Source organism: Lycium ferocissimum, chromosome 10 (genome assembly GCF_029784015.1).
Source record: "Lycium ferocissimum isolate CSIRO_LF1 chromosome 10, AGI_CSIRO_Lferr_CH_V1, whole genome shotgun sequence".
Taxonomy (NCBI): domain Eukaryota; kingdom Viridiplantae; phylum Streptophyta; class Magnoliopsida; order Solanales; family Solanaceae; genus Lycium; species Lycium ferocissimum.
The window spans coordinates 57,276,532-57,293,705 of NC_081351.1; the positions used below are offsets into that span (position 1 = coordinate 57,276,532).

Below are 17,174 nucleotides of genomic sequence, written 5' to 3' on the forward strand. Positions count from 1 at the left end.
TCTCAACACCTTTTTATTTTATTTTAAAAATGATAAGATGTGTCCATGAATCCTTGCACATGAGTTAGTGACATGAACTTAGCAACTCATTATTTATGGATTTTTGTGACTTTTTGCCAGCTAAAAGGGCAGCAGCATATGAACCAGTGAGACTCTTAGATGGAGACAACCTAGAGGGGGAAGGGTTCCACAATATTACACAATCCAAATACCTATAGAATGTGATTTTGTGTAAAAATTTCTACTACAAAAGCCATGCATTAAAGTTAAAGATCACTCCAACTATCTCCATCAAGATCCTAAACTTGCTCTTTGCACACATGCAACTAGCAACAATCATTTCTCTTTTCTTTTTCTCTCCTTTTAAGTACCAAGATAAAATAAAAACTATACAATACCCTCAAATATTCAGAAAAAAAAACCATATATAAAATTTGTTTCAATTCGCAAATAGAAAGGTATTGAGATTACATGTTGACTGAAAATTAGAAGGGAGGATAAACCATATTTGATCCCTAATGTGTCTAAAAGTAAAATTACTAGCTTCTAAAGGTCTTTTTCTTAATCCCAACTCTGCATATAAATCAAAACTCCACCACAATCAGAATTCCAACGAAATATCTTTTGCTAAGTAAAATTCTAACATAATTACACAACATTAGGAGCCAATTCACCAACAGAAATCAATAAAACAAAATTATTGGCCATAATAACATCATCATACTACCTTTGAGCCTACATGGCAACAACAAAAATAACAATTCTTGCCATTCATAAAGGTCCACCTTTGAGGCTAACATAGCAACAACAAAAATAACAATTCTTTCCATTCATAAAGTTCCACCTTTGAGGCTAACATAGCAACAACAAAAATAACAATTATTTCCATTCATAAAGTTTCCTATAAGCAGTTTGCCATGTACAACAAACATGCAGTACATGATTGGATTGGATTGTTCCACTCCTTTGAAAATATTTCCACAATAATAGAACAAAGGAAGTACACACTCATCATTTGTGAGGTACCACCACCACCTCTTGAAAAAACTACATGCATTTTCATTCAACCAATTATTTCAATTTTACAATATACTTAAAGAAGTGGTTTCCTATTTACTCCACTGCCCATCATAGCTTCAACAAAAGCAAAACAATTGAGACTAGAATCATCAACAAAAAAAAAAAAAAAAAAACATCAAGAGAAAAAGATGCAGTTCCCAAAAGATAAAGCATGGATCACACCTGATAAATAAAACAGAGTTTTAAAACAAGAACAATGTAAAATTTCTATAGTAGTAGGATCAGTAGCTAATTAGACTTAGTGAATTAAGGTAGTAGAATATAGGAAAAAGAAAGCCTTTTCTTTAGCCTCTGGCAGTCAACAAAGAAGGAATAGCTGTCAAATTTGGAGTAGCATTCTTATTTGAGGCACCTCCTCTTTTCCCATTTGAAGATGTCTTACTGAAAGCTCTCATTGGACTTGCAAATGCCCATCCCCAACTCTTGCTCCTTCCATGTACAAGTTGATGCCCCACAGATGCAGGTGCTATGCTTGATTTCCCATTCATATTTTCCTCAGATGAAACCCAATGAGATGAAGATGATGAGGAAGATGATGATGAAGTTATCATAAAACCACTAAATAGTCCTCCACACCTCACTCTTTCTTTGATACAGTCTTGCCCTGATGCAACAGATGAAACTTTAGACTTTCCTTCTCTTTGAGACTCAACTCTTCTCAAAGTACAATCACCAAAACCAGTTGAGATTCTCTCAAAGAAATCACCTGAAAAGCTTCTACTTCCACAACCAACAGATCTGGATCTTGATACTTTTCTATCAAATGCAGCTTCATTAGGACTCTCATTCTCCTCCACTACAACAAACTCTTCTTTCTTCTTGTCCCTTGCCCTCATAGAACCATTCACAGATGAAGATGACGAAGGAAAGCTCATGTTTTTCTCAGTTCTTTTAGCAGTTGAAGAAGAATGCTGTTTAGAGGATGATGAGTAGTAGAGAAATGACCAAAACCTTTTTCTATGAGGAGTATAGTCTTCTTCATCAGCAACATTATCCAAGAAATGCATACGGTTTCTAGGGGTTGTTGTGGACTTGCTTCTCTTCATAACAATGCCAACATTTGAAGCAGCTGAAGTAGTAGTAGCAATAACACTGCTACCGTTATTATTATTATTATTATTATTACCATCTTTCTTCTTCTTATTATAATGACTACTACTCAACAGAAAAGGCATTCTTGATTTCCTCATTTTTCCATAGTGACTATTATAGTTGTTATTACAAACATTTGTTTGGATATTGTTGGTTTGAGTGTTGTTTGTTTGGACTTGTAGAGTTGAGGAAGTAGCTCCAAAATCAGATCTAAAAGAAGGGGTAGAAGAAGAGGAAGAAGAAGGAAAAACAGCAGAAGGAAAAGAAGAAGAAACAAGTTTACCAAGCTTTTCTTGAAGACAAAAAGCACAGATCCCACCTGGTGTATTGTTCTTGTAAGGATGGTTTGTACATATCATGTTACCATCACCCATATCTTCTTGAATCCCTTCCATCACCATTTTTCTCAAATCTTGAAACTCCACTTGTTATCTACTCATTAGTTCACTTGATGTTCTTCATTTGGACCACACTACTAGAGATATTAACTTGAAGGGATAGTAGGAAAGAAGAAAGGATTAAACTATAGTGTAGGAAAAATATGGAGAAGAAGTAGGCAAAAATGGTCAAAGGTGGTGTAAATGAAAGGATATCAGAAAATAGAAGAGAAATTATGGCATTGAAGGAAGGAGAAATGGTAGTCCCCAGGAGCACGTGCTAACCTGACTAACTCATATTAATTAAAACTGATGAACAAGACAAGGGAACCCCTATACTGCTATACAGGTACGTACAAAAATATAAATTAATTAATTTAATATTATCGACGGTATAGAACACACTAGAGTTTATTGAGTGATAGTAATATACAGACTATTATTTTTATTAAAAGAATTATTTGTAATTATTTTTAATTAATTTCAATGCTTAAATATTTGTGTCATCAACGTATTAAACTTAGAAATAAAACTTACGCTAAGATATAAATAGATATTACTTCCTACATCCCAAAATAAGTGTCATCTTAACAAAAATAAATTTATCTCAAAATAAATGTCACTTTAGAAATTTAAGACAAAAATTGGCAAATTTTTTCAACTATATCCTTAACATTAAAGAAGTAATCCCCTTTAATATTGCTCAATTATTAAAAAAAATCTAATAAATAGAGATATAGTTTAGTAAACTCGATCGACGTTATATTTATTGATTTCTTAATTAATAGGCATGATTTTTGCTAAGGTAACACTTATTTGAGGCGGAGGGAGTAATATATAAGGAGAGAGTGTGTTTATTATGGAGAAGTAATTATCAAACTAATTTTAAGTCACAGTTGAGTTCTGTGATGGTTAATGTGTTTAACTTCAACACTACTCCAATCCTAAAATTAGCCGTTCTTCTTTATACTGTACAATTGATGTAGAGTATGCGCTTGTCTTGTTTTCACATATTCATATCTTCAGCATATAAATTAAACTGTATTTAAGTACACAAGAAGAGTATGTGTTTTCAGTACACTATACTTCATTTATTATTAGTACTCAAAATTCCCAACTAGTTGTAAATCGCACTTGGGTTCTATGATGTTTAATTGTGTAAACTTCAACATTACTCCAATCCTAATTAGCCGTTATTCTTTCTAATATACATTGATATAGAGTACGTGACTTGTTCGCGAAAAGAGGTAGTAATAGTTAAAATTTTCAGTTACACTTCACATTTTTGTTAATTTCAAAGTTAAGATGTTCAATGTGATTTATCTTCTCCTAGATAGTTTAGCTTCTTGTCCAATTAAAGAAGAATATATTAATTTGAACAGAAAAATAAACCAAGTCATAACTCATTAAAATAGCAGAGAAATAGAGAAAAGAGAGAAGATACTGATAAAGGGATTGAAGGGAGAAAAATATACTGATAAAGGGATTGAAGGGAGAAAAATAGACCAAGAAAGTAAAATAATTTAGTTTATTAAAAGATCTCATTATAACAACCTTCTATGCAAACAAATGTAAGTCATCGTGATTTCTTTAAGCTTACTGGGGGTATTAGACATGGGGATCCTCTATCCCCATACCTCTTTATATTATGCATGGAAAGACTTTCTAGAAGTATTAACAATGAAGTGGATATTCTTAACTCGAATCCCATCTCTATTAGCAGAAATGGCCCCAAACTTTCCCACTTGTTCTTTGCTGATGATTTAACCTTGTTTGCCAGAGCAAATTATAAGAATTGTCATACTATCGTCACTACTCTTAACAGGTTTAGTGTTGTTTCTGGTCAAAAGATAAACTATGCCAAGTCTAAAGTAGTCTTCTCCAAAAACTGCAGCTCTAGGGACAGAGCTGATCTTTCTAACTATATGTCCATAAAACCTAGAGACAACTTTGGAAAATACCTGGGCAGTTGAACATAGTAAAATAAGAAATTGAAAGATTTCGTTGAAATTGTTCGTTTGGAACTCTCCCATTCTCCGGAATAGGCCTTGCAATGCTAATTTCCAATTTATTCTAGATAATCTTAAGGCTAAACTAGCTGGCTGGAAAACCAAATTCCTAAACATAGCTAGTAGGACAACCCTCACTAAAGCCTGTCTTAGTAGCATCCCTAACCATGTCATGCAATATATTAAGCTTCCCACTAAAATTACCCTGCAAATTAATAGAGTCCAAAGGAACTTCATCTGGGGAACCATTGCTGAGAAGAAAAAGCTCCATCTAATAGGTTATCAAACTGTAACCAAACCCAAAGTAGATGGGGGACTAGGCATTCAGAAAGCTGAAGTAAAAAACCAAACCAACTTCAAATCTAAGCTGGGAGACTCACAAAAAAACCGAATCTCTTTTGGGCCTGCTACTCGATTACTAAGAGCGTAGGCCAAAGACTAGACACCCTTCTAGGACTTGGACTAATATTCTTTAAGGTTACAAGCACTGTAGCAAAGCTACTCAATGGGTGGTTAATAAAAGGTAATATTGTCAACTTCTAGCATGATAACTGGATTCCTCATAGCCCTAGTCTTAGAGAAGTCATTCAAAGACCCTTACCTAGGGGAGAAGATCTAAAAAAAGTCTGTGAGTTTCATCAGAACGGAACTTGGAACCTAACCAATCTCTCCTTTGACTTTCCTAATAACATAAAAGAAGTGATTAATAACACTCACGTTAGCCCTTACAACACTAAGGAAGATTTTAGTTTTTAGAAACTCACTAGCAATGGTAAGTTTAGTTCAAGTTCAACCTATAAAATGCTGGACAATAGATCTGACCATAGTGCATCGATGGCCTCATTATGAACTTTAAGAGAATATGGAATCTCAAGGCCCCAAACAAAATAAAGTACTTCTTTTGGATCCTGAACCACAATAGGCTCCCAACAGCCTCCTATCTTCACTCTATAGGCTTAAATATTAACCCTACCTGTGCTTCTTGTGGGCAACAGCCTGAAGATATCAACCACTTTCTATTTGATTGCTATATCAGCAGGCAGTTCTGGAACTACTTGGCCCAAAAGAGTAATCCCCCTATCCATTCTTCCTCCTTTAGTAGTGTGGGTAACTGGATCACGACCTGGGATAGTCTTAGGAACAAAGACTTTGATAACCTAATCAATTGGGATACCTTAATGCCTTTTTGTTTCTGGGGAATCTGGTTGAATAGAAACCAGAATCTCTTCAATCATACAAGAGAGTATCCCTCAAAGACCATGCTATTGAATTTAATATGCTTGGCAGAAACTCTAATACCCCTAAGCAAAAAATGACTATTTCTATCAAGTGGGAACCTCCCAAGGGTAATAGATTTAAAATAAACGTTGATAGAGCTTGTCAAAAAAATCCCGGTATATGTGGGATGGGAGGAGTGTTTAGAGATGAAAGTGGGAATTGGGTTTATGAAAGGTTTACCTCACACTACCAATACTCTTACTAAACTAATGGCTATTATGCAGGGACTCAGAATTGCTTTGGAGCATAACCTAGTACCACTAGAAATCAGCTCAGATTCAATAGAGGTAATTAAAATGATCAAAGAAGGCCATCTTCCTTACAAGTCTATCATTTCTGAATGCAGGTACTTAATGGGAGGCTGGGGCATCCGAAACTAAGCCATAGCTACATAGAGCAGAACAAAGTAGCAGATTTGCTGGCCAAGGAAGGAGGGAAGCAACTTTTGTTTAATGAAGTAAAGCTATTGGAAGCCCCTCCTATTTTTGTTAGAAATGTATATTTTGATGATCAATGTGGTACTTCATCTAATCGGATTGTAAATTTTGCTAACACCCATGGGGATGATATTTTTAGACAATTGAATGGCCCTGGAGCCATAAACTCTAATGTAACTAGGATGCAAATATATTTGATATATATATCAGTAGTGTCTATTTAACCAAAAAAAAAATGTAAGTCATCATATCACTGAGTCAATTCCTTATATGGAGACTCAACTTAAGGAAATTACCTAGTAAAATTATTTATCTTTTCTTTGTTCCTCGAATGATCATTGAAGTTTATCCATTTGCTTTATAAAGTAACAAGGGTCAAAAGTCACTTTAAAATAAAAGAAAAAAGAGTCAAAATAGTCCCTTAAGTTTGGACTTTGAGTTAAAACATCCCTTATTTTTTAACCGGACAATAATATTCCTCCAACTTTTTCTTACTTCGTAAATTAGATTGTGTTCGTCGTATAGGTAAGTTCATAATACAGATTAAAAAAAGAAACAAACAAATCATAATTGTTAGAGGCTACACATCCACCAAACAAAGTATATAGAGAGACCTGGTTGCTACCAGTTTTCTGAGATAGTGCAAGAATGAGAACAACAATTTTCCCATGTGGAAAACTCCTTGCTCGAGGATTAAAAATCATGACCTACCCATTAGGATTTCAACTCCACTAGCGAGCAACCCATTACAACCGATTGTAAGCTAGGAATTAACTCTCTCGCAACCCCTCACCCTTACAATAGCCCAATCATAACCTTCACACTTGACTACCCCTAGCAAAATAAACTAATACACCTAGAATAACTCTAGCCTAGTGTACCACTCAAAGGCACCCTTTGAGAATTCACCACCGTGACTAACTCTAGCCACCCACCCACTAATACATCGTGAGCTAACTCTAGCCAGGTGTATCGGCTAAAAAGCTTGACTTTGAGAATTTAGAACACCTACGACTAGCTTCCGTTTAGGGAAGAGTAGGTTTACAATTTAGCACAAAAGAATAAAGACTCAACAACCTAAAGACCTAAAGCACCTTCAGTTCTGAATCTGGTCCTTCAGTTTGTTGAGGCTTTGTTCTTGGAGAACACCTTGAGAGGTAAAGAATTGCACTTAGGATGGAGCAATTTGATTTGACACGAAATCTTCATTTCGGCATGGTGTTGTATATATGGGGAAGGGGTGAGAAGGTGACAACCCATCTTCCAGTTCTCTGTTGTTGTATTCTTCTTGCTTTGCCTAAAAGTGTCCCGTGACTTTGTTTGTAGGAGTTGACTTTCAGCACTCCAGGGGACAGTCTCTAAATCCGGAAGGAACTTTGGTCCCTCGTGACTTCTTGAACGGGCTCGACAACTACTGTTGCCTCTGTTTGCTACACTGCTAACAACGATATCGGTATCTTTACGGTTATACGATTGACCAAGCAACAGCTACGGACGTCTCGTTGGTCCTACGAATCGCATAGTTGGTCATTCGTATATGAACATATCTGGCGGGAACTTTGATCTCGTACGAGGTCCTACGAAAACATATACGTCCTTTTATATGAACATATCTACTGACTTGTGTAGTGAGGCCCGGTTAAACTGCATTCTTAACGGGCTGACATGTCAACATAGCAACACGTAGGACATATCCGATTTCTTAGGATTTGTCAAATCATCAAAACATAACATAAGGTATCATAACTCATCAATAATGTTTAAAAGTAAGAAGAGTGTTACTGTAAAGAGTAAAATAGGTACTAAAAATTTTAAATGAGATAAAGAGAGGAACAACTATTGTTCGAAGTTGCAAGAGCTATTTAATTTTTTTTAGCATTGGAGGGGGAAAATAATTCACTCAAAAAATATACAAGATTGACAAAAATAATATTCGAAAACTTTAAAAACGTTTAGTACATCATAATGATAATATAGAATCTCCTTATCTTATGTGATGATGAATAATTTATATTATTATGATGATGTCATTCAATATGCATCTATATTTTTTTTCTTTTATGATTAATCTTTATACCTGAATTTTTTTCATATTAGGACCTAATAGTTATGAATGTCCTGGCAATAATTTCTACCGTAGAAGAAACTAACAACTAATTTAAGCTATTTTGTCAAAATAAAGTTACTCATAAAATGAATAAATAGAAAATATTATTTTATTGTTGAATTCCTTAGTTTCTAAACAAATTAAATAGAGTACATATAGGCTATTTCATATTCTTATTTTAGTAGCGATAAAATGACAAAGGGTTTTTTTTTTCATTTCTAAAGTTAGTAGTCACAATTTTTTTGTGTGTTTCGTTACTTTTAATATCACACTTAGAGTTGAACTAAAATTGTACTATTTTGTATCATTAAAAAGTTGTTAGTATTTTATGTTAAAGAATAAGAACTATTTTAATTGAAAATTCAAACTTAAGGACTACTTTGATGCTTTTTCTTTTATTTTTAAAGTGAATTTTAGCTCTTATTACTTTATAAGGCAAATGTATTAATTTTAATGATCATATGAGGAATAAAAGATAGATAAATAATGTTATTAAATAATTTACTTAAGTTGAGTGATCATTCGAGAAATTGACTCTCACGTCGCTCGAAATAAGAAGAAAAAAGGAATTTCTAATATTATAAACTAAATATTCCAACATTTTATTTATAGCTACGACACACATCAACACAAGAGGTCAAGGCAATAGTAATGGAACTACAGTGAGACGTCTACGTTGCTGGAAGAAACTAAAGAGATGAGAACATAACTAACCCATTAATTTGTGTGCGCACATTGATTACTTACAAATTTGTGTGCAGACCTACATATATGTGGAACAAGGATAGCCTTTAAATGAAAAAAGAAAAAAGAAGAGAGAAGAATCTTAGACCTGCCAATATATTGTTTGTCCAAAGTCCCAAGAAATACTGATGCAGCTCTAGGTGTAGGACAAGACGTGACTGAAGAGAAGGGTATTTTCCCTTGGTGATTTTTCCATAATCTCTTGATCATTTTTCTTCTTATGCTTTAAAGAAAAAATCTTATGCTTATATTATGCTAAAATGGATTGCCATGACTATTACTCCAAATTGTTGATTTCAAAACTTTTAGGAGTCCTTTGATTTACATGATAATTATGTGTGAATTATATACATTGCAAGAAATACTTATACAGTGAGTAACAGTAGAGAGATTATTGTTCAATGCATAGTAATATATGAATTATTATGTAAAAAGTAATACATGGACTTTTATATGAATTATGTAGTTTGAAGGCATTATGCATCTTTAAACATTTCTACTTGTGTATTAAATGCACGTAATCTTATTATACACTAGTGAATTTATCCGCATTAAAGAAAATTAAAATATAAACATAATACTTATTTTAATATTTTTAATTAAAAAATTAATTTATTCATCGACCAATTTTATCTTTTCTCTTCTTTTCAACATAGATCCAAGAAGTATAGAATCTCAGAATGAAATTTCATTTAGGGTGCTCCACGCAGTACAAAAAATCATAAGTAAATTTATAAAAAGACCAAATAAGTAATAATATATTTAAATAATATCCCCCTTTTCTATGAGAACGAAAACACTTTTAATAAATCACTTCAGGGTTAATTCATAAATTTGATTTATTTACAGTAGATACTTATATATTTCGATGTATCATATAGTTAATTACATATTACTAATAGAGCTTATTTAAACTTTCATCTAGCTAAGAAAAATTCAAGGAATATTTAAAAGTAGAAAAATAAAAAAGTAAAAAATTCTAAAGGATAACAGGTGCATAAAGCATTCCAAGTTAACAAAAAATATTACTGATATTTGAATTTGCGTAACAATTCTTCGACGATTACCCATAAGTCACATAAGCAGATTAATAGTTTTAACCAAAAGGAAACATAACTAATAGCGGAAAAATGTAAAAGAAGGACAAGCGAAAAAAAAAAAAATCACCTCCACAGCTTCAAACATAATATCCATTTGCTACACTTCAAAGCTAGCCAAAACCTCATCAAACTATATAAATAATGTCGTCAAAAAATAATAAATAAATAAAATTAATTACCACTAGTAAATTTGAATATAATCTCCTGAAAAAAAAAAGATTTATGTCTTTGAACTTCTGTCCTTCGATAGTAAGAACAAACTATTACCCATATGAATCTACGTCTTTCACTTCATCATTTGCATCATTCATATTCATCTGAATCCATAACTTTTGATACATGTGTTTAACCTTAAAATGGAAAACAATTGAATTTGTATACGGTGCTGAGGATATATGGTTTAATTCAACACGAGATTAGATTACACGATAAACGAATAAGTAAAATGAAATATATAGATCTAGCCAAAATGAATAATGATCGGCTCGGCACGGGAACCGAGGTCGAATCCGGGACGATCGACGGATGTTTGAACAATGAGTAACAAAGAGAATTTTAGAAAAGATGAATGTACTCAGATAATTGTATTACCTTGCTTAGTACATGATTTTTCCTTTATCGGTCGAGTGAAAATCAATAAAAGAATAATCCCTCAAAATAAATGGGGGCCTCCTCTTTATACAGTAAAGGAGTCCTAACCCTAGTACAATTCTAAGTAAGGAAAGGAATCTGTTGACAACTGTTGCCGGGATTGGTGTCGAAATATCCTGCTGAGGGCGGATATTCCAGTCTTCTCCTCATGGTGGTTAACCGCCTCTTCATCCTGCCTTAATGTCTCATTCCGGATCGGGCACGATATATCGGTCTTATCCTGGCCGAGCATGACGAACATAGTATTCACGTCGGGAAACCGAGTATATCATATCCTCGGATTTACCCGTATACATGTAGTCCCCCCATTTCCCGAGGTGAAATTTGTTGCGTTTAAATGGACCCAAATAAAGCCGAGTAAAGGAAGACTCCATCTACCTAGGACAAGACCTTCTAGTCAACACTTCACTCTGCTCGATGCTAGGTCATTATCATTTAGCCGCCAAATCTTTCTTGGGAAGCCGCCCTTTGTCAGAGTCCTCAATCTACTACAAAACCCATTGGTCTCTCCTCTATATAAAGCCATGTTCTTTTCCTTTACCATGCATTTTTACTCTCTAACCCTAAACCCTGTTTCTCCAAATCTTATTGTGGTTGCATATCAAACTCACATCCTTACCACGGTTATGGCTTCTCCTCCATTACTAACCCAGGGTGAAGATCAGTCTTCGTCTCCTCCTTAATCTCCGCTTTCCGCTCGCCCAGGGGCTATTGGTCCTGACGAGGAATTAGAGTTTCTTGCTGTTGATAGACTTCCATCGGGATTTAAATACGCAGGTGACTGCAAAGTCTCTCACCATCTTGATTCGGTGGAGAATTTCGAATCATGTATCAATGATACCACCATTACCGTAGTCAGGGAAGACTACAATTTAGGCGCAGATGTCGACGTTCGCCCTGTTGGGAATGGGGTAAAAATAAATCACCATGTTGTTGGTTACTCGTTGTCGTACACCTATCCTTTCGCCATCGGGTTTACTCTCCCTGTTCCTCGAGTGATCGAGGACTTTTGTCGCGGGTATCGAGTGTGTATCGGCCAGATTGCTCCACAGATTTGGAGACTTGTATACTGCATCAAGATGTCGGCTAACATAGCCGGGATTCCCTTCACCCTTGATCATTTACTTCACATATACATACCTCGGGTGATTCGAGGGGGAATTGTTCACGTACTTCCTCGGGGAAACCGAAGCCTGATTGACCCCGAGGATGATTATGACCGGGGGTGGCTTCATCGGTTTGTGATGATACGTATAGCTCAACTTTATCGTCCATCGTCCACCAATTTTTCGGAGATGTGGAACCCATCACAAAGTCTGATTGAACCTGAGCTCGTTATAACTATCTTTGAATGGGTGGTTACCCTTCTAGGAGCCTTCCGTAACTCGGTCGTTCCGGAGGATTGGCACCCAGGGTGGAAAGGCAAAAACCACAGTAACTTCTTAATCCTATCGCTCGACTTTCATTTCTCTGCATCGTATTTCAACCCAGTGTATTTGATTTTCAGGACTTCCGACGAGAAGATCTTCGAAGGGAAAAGTCGTAGCTGAGGATGTCGCTCGGGGAAGGAAAACATCGACGCCGCCGAGGATACCTAGACGCCGAGAGACTGGAAGTATCCCGGTTAAACATTTGGGGGTTGGCTCTCGGGTCCGAACTCGTCATATCAGGGAGAACCGTCGGGAGATAAATCTTGGCGAACCCCTGCTGACAATAGTACTTGATGAAGAGGATTTGCCGGAACCTAGTGTCCCTGGTTCATCGGCTTCTGGTGAAAGTTTCGGGGATATCTAGATGGTGTCATGTATCGTCGCAGCATCCTGCAGGATAAGCCAGAGTTCTCAACCTTCGGCTTACTATGCCAGTTGCGAGTGTTACTATTTTTCTTTCTTTCCCTTTTTTTTTTTTTTTAGTTTATGTCCATCGCAGCATCCCGGAGGATAGGCCGGAGTTCTCAACCTTCGGCTTACTATGCCAGTTGGGGGTGTTACTATTTTTCTTTCTTTCCCTTTTTTTTTTTTTTTTTTTAGTTTATGTCCGTAGAGTAGGGCCTTTTTCGCTTTTCTGACGGAACAATGTATCCGAGAAGGTCGAGGTTTTGCGAAATGGAACAATTTTAATAGAATTTTGCGGATCGATTTTTTATCGGACTTCACTAAGTATTCTATTTGCATTGTTTGAACTTGTTCTTTTGTATATGCCTTTGCAATATTTGATCAATTGTTATTTCGGTCTGTCGTTTACCCAAAATTGAAACGCCTTGTTATCGGCCGTTACGTTTGCATACTTTACTCTTTGTGTTCGACCGTACTCGATTCGGAACCGCATCCTTTGTGGTCGAACGACAGCCTTACTTGATCATACTATCAAAAGCCAAGGCCCGACTTGGGCCTCATCAGGGCCTCCGCTACGGGGTTTTCGATATAGAAAATAGGGGGGCCTCGGGAACTTATTAGAAAAATGGGATCGAAAATGACCGGGTTCGTATGCCTTGACGACCTATAGTGGTGATTCGGTTCCTTCTCCTATACGCTTCCCATGGACAGATAAGATCAGGGTCAAATCTGTCACATCGCTCTGACATCGGCACGTGTCGAGACCCGGTTAGACGCGGAGACGGTTACGAAATGTGAACCGTCTCGGCCCCACTCTATAAAAGCAAGCCTTCCCCTTTCACTTTTTCACTTTTCTGATTTTTACCAAAAAATTTTTTTACCTTCGTGTACTTGGATACGCAAACCTTCATATCTGTTCTTTATCTCATCTTCAAACCTTCATACAAGTCTTCATACCTTGCTACTTCCGTAACAATGAGAAAATCTTCAAAAGTGAAGACCGGCGAGACCTCTTCGGCCTTAAAAGCGGAGCCGGTATTGACAGATTTTATCCCATAAGATTACGCGACCATTAGGGATTCAAAGTTGAGAATTCTTCTCAACAAGGGGATCGAGGTGCCGATATATCAGATTATTTGTGCACGATACCCCCGAGTAAACTTGAACAAAAGTTAAGGGAAGATCGGGTGGAAGTGGTATGGAGGTCGTTATTCCCGATCAGGCTGAAGCTGTAACGACCCATGTGGAAGGGTATTTAAGCGTTTATACCTACCCTTTTACATTTAGTACACTTGATCCCGTGATAGTGGATTTTTGCAAACGGTATGTTATTTGCCTCGATCAGATTCATCCATCATTTTGGAGAATCGTTGTACTCCTCCGTTACTTTACTACGAACGTGAATATTCCCTTCACGTACGAGCCATCTTCTCCGGCCCATGCGCTCCTCGAGTTTTTCGAGAGGGTATGATTAAACTCACCAAACGAGCCAAAAAAGCTCCCTTTTCTGGTCTTGATGAAGATAGAGACCGAGGCTGGCAGGGCAGATTTGTCCGAGTCAGAACAGGGGATCTGATTCCTGCTGAGAAGTTTCCATTTCCCGAGAAATGGAACCCAACCCGTAAGTAGCTTTACTTTGGTACGGTATGGTCATATGTCTGAACCTACACTGACTCTTTGATTTTACTCGTATGTTCATAGCACTTGTTCGAACCCTCAGTGCGGTTCCAAACATTGATGAATGGATTGGGAAGATCTGTTCCCAACTTACCTATGCCGATCGCAACTGGCGGCATTTGTCTCGGTTCCGGTGCGAGGCCGGGAATCACGGTAAGTTCTTCTACCAGAGCGTTGCTCCGTCCTCTTTATGTGCTATACTGCGCTTGATAAGTTCAACCTGTTCTTCTTTCCTTTACAGGTCTTTCAAAGGCCACCAAAATCCGAGGGAAAGAGGTTGTAGAGGCTTCAGCCGATGAACAAGACATCGAAGCTCCTGACCAAGGAGATAAGACCGAGAGGAGGAAAAGGCGATCCTCCAAGTCTTCTCGAGCTCCTTCTGGGACAAGAAAAAAATTGAGGCTCACAACCAAAGAGCCCTCTTCGAAAGATGTCTCGGCCTGGGCCCTGGACGCCGATGTTGTTGGTCAACTATCGGATCATTCTGATAATGAAGACCAGGTGTCAGCCAGGCGCCGGCTTACCGACGAGGGCATCAATCAAGAGCTGACCGGCCCTATAGAGATTACTCCACCCTTGGTGGAAAACTCAAGTCCAATGCCGGTAGGCTCAAGGGATATCCCAAGGCCGACGGATGTGGGGAGCGTCAGGCTGAAAATCGGGATGTCCACAGATGCTATTATCGATCCCGCGCCCATTCGAAGCTCGGGGCGACTCCCGACCGCATCCCCTGGATCGAAGGCAGCTCCCTCTGTACCGGGTTCAAAGGTACTTTACATTCCGCCTTTATATGGTATTGGTTCTGTCCTCCCGATACAAGCTGTGGCTTCGGCTGAGACCATTATTTGCATACATGACTCGCCCCCTCGATTAGTGGATATTCCCACCGACGATGCTAAGGCCAAAGGCAAAATGACCGAGGGGCCAACAGGGCCAGAAGAGACAACCGGTTATGGGAATTATGAAATACATGTATCTAGCATGTCGGGCTTCGAAAACTTATCCATCCCCGTGGCTAACCATTTCGGGGTTAACTCCGGTCCCAGATTGGAGAAAAATTTTCTTGCCCTAGTGCCGACCCGAATCGAAAGAGGTTGATCTCTTTTAAGGTATCGGCCGATATGAACATGTTATCGGGGCCGGTCAGGGTCGGCCAAATCTGTACCCTCAAGTGTAATACAAGAGGATCGGAAGATGGCCGAAGTCGGCGAATCCGCCTTTTCAACAAGGCTCAGCAAGCTTTGAACCGAGTATGTCCAGTTCCTTCGTTTTTACACTTAGCTCTATTTCCTTGCCTCATCTTAACAACAGCTTCTCTTTTTCTTATAGGCCTTCGTGCTTCATCATGCAAGCTTTCATCGACTTAGGTTGGAAGTGGATCATCTCTCGAGGAGCTTGGCGAAGAGAACCGAGGGAGACGGACGAGCTCGGTGATCTTTACGAGTGCAATTGGAATATATCTCAACACTCCCGGATCTCTCTACCCTTAAATCAGATTTGGCAGCAGCTCGAAACGAGGCTATCGAGGCCAAGCAGGAACATGACCAGCTGGCAGAGAAGGTAAGGGCTTTCAAAGTTTATAATAAGCTTTTAATAGCCGATGCTTACGCCACTCCCTCTCAGGCCCGGGCTTATGTTAGCCAGATTGATCAACTTCGGGCGGAGCTTGATGGGATCAAACCCAAACTCAAAACCCTCCAAGAAACGACAAATGGTGTTGTTGCTGAGCGGGATGCTCTTAAAGAGCAGCTTCGGGTAGCAATGGAGCAAGTTAAGGAACTCAGGTCAGCACTTGCTGCGGCCGAGGCGGAGCGGGATAGCCTTGGCCTGGACATTACCGATCTGCGGGCTGAACATAAAAAATCCCTTGGCTAAATCTTGAGCTACGACGGTATGTTGGACCAGTATAAAGCCGACGTGACCGCCGCCGAGAAGGCTAGTGATTTTCGGGCCGAGTACGTGTGGTGTTTATCTCGAAGAGAGGCCCTCGAAGAAATTCAAGCCACCGAAATCGATTTATCAGATCTAATCAAGGAGACAAAGAGGCCTCAGGTAAAGACGAAGGCTGTGTTCGATCCTAAGGATTCGGATAACGAACTCGAGTCAGCCGAGGAAGAGACCGAAGGTTCGGGTGAAGATTAGGCTTAGGAGCCTTATGTTTCTTTTTGTTATAAAGCCGTTTGTTTGAGCCTTTGTAAATCCTCTATATATATAAAAAAATATTTTCATTCGGCCAATTCATCGCTTTTCGTTGCCTTTTATGAAGTGTTCCTCAGTTTGATGTTTGTTCGATTCATGCCATTGCCTTGGCTTGCATTATTGCTTTAGCAAGAATAAAATTTGAAGTGGTAGTGATTCGTGATCGAGTGTATGCGGCATGCAAACGACCTTATTTGCAAACTTAGACGTCTCTAAGTCGCGTGACTTGATCGGGTTTTTAGTCCGTGTTGACTTTGATCATTGTTTTATTTATAAATGGCAAGATAAACCGGATCACAATAATTTTGTATTTTAGACCGTAATCTTTAACTGTAGACCGTAGTCTTTAACTGTTTAGAACATAGTCTTTAAAACTTGCTTAAGGTTTTTTAGACCGTAGTCTTTAATATTTACGTATTTCACATATTTAGGAGTCTGGTCCGGCGAAATACAATATTAGCAATACGATATCATCTTGATCGGGACAAGATTTTTATCAATGGACCGGAGATTTAATTACAATCATTGCCCTGGCAAGAACAAACTAATTGGACACGATTCAATCGATCGTTTGGTCTTTACATCTGG

General features: G+C 37.9%; 1 protein-coding gene and 1 long non-coding RNA gene across 2 annotated transcripts; one reads left to right on the forward strand and one right to left on the reverse strand.

Annotated features, from left to right (window-relative positions):
- Positions 1 to 1,214: 1,214 nt before the first annotated feature.
- Positions 1,215 to 2,838, reverse strand: LOC132034383 (uncharacterized). The gene has a single exon (XM_059424717.1). The coding sequence runs from the start codon at positions 2,571 to 2,573 to the stop codon at positions 1,365 to 1,367; it is 1,209 nt and encodes a 402-aa protein (XP_059280700.1). The 5' UTR covers positions 2,574 to 2,838; the 3' UTR covers positions 1,215 to 1,364.
- A 12,979-nt stretch (positions 2,839 to 15,817) lies between these two features.
- LOC132032435 (uncharacterized) lies at positions 15,818 to 16,672 on the forward strand. Its single transcript, XR_009408443.1, has 2 exons — positions 15,818 to 15,947; positions 16,032 to 16,672. It is a non-coding gene; the product is annotated as an uncharacterized LOC132032435 (long non-coding RNA).
- Positions 16,673 to 17,174: the final 502 nt, after the last annotated feature.

Bases quoted from the DNA above. Each gene is read 5' to 3' on its own strand.
- LOC132034383 (XM_059424717.1), bottom strand. From the start codon at position 2,573: ATGGTGATGGAAGGGATTCAAGAAGATATGGGTGATGGTAACATGATA.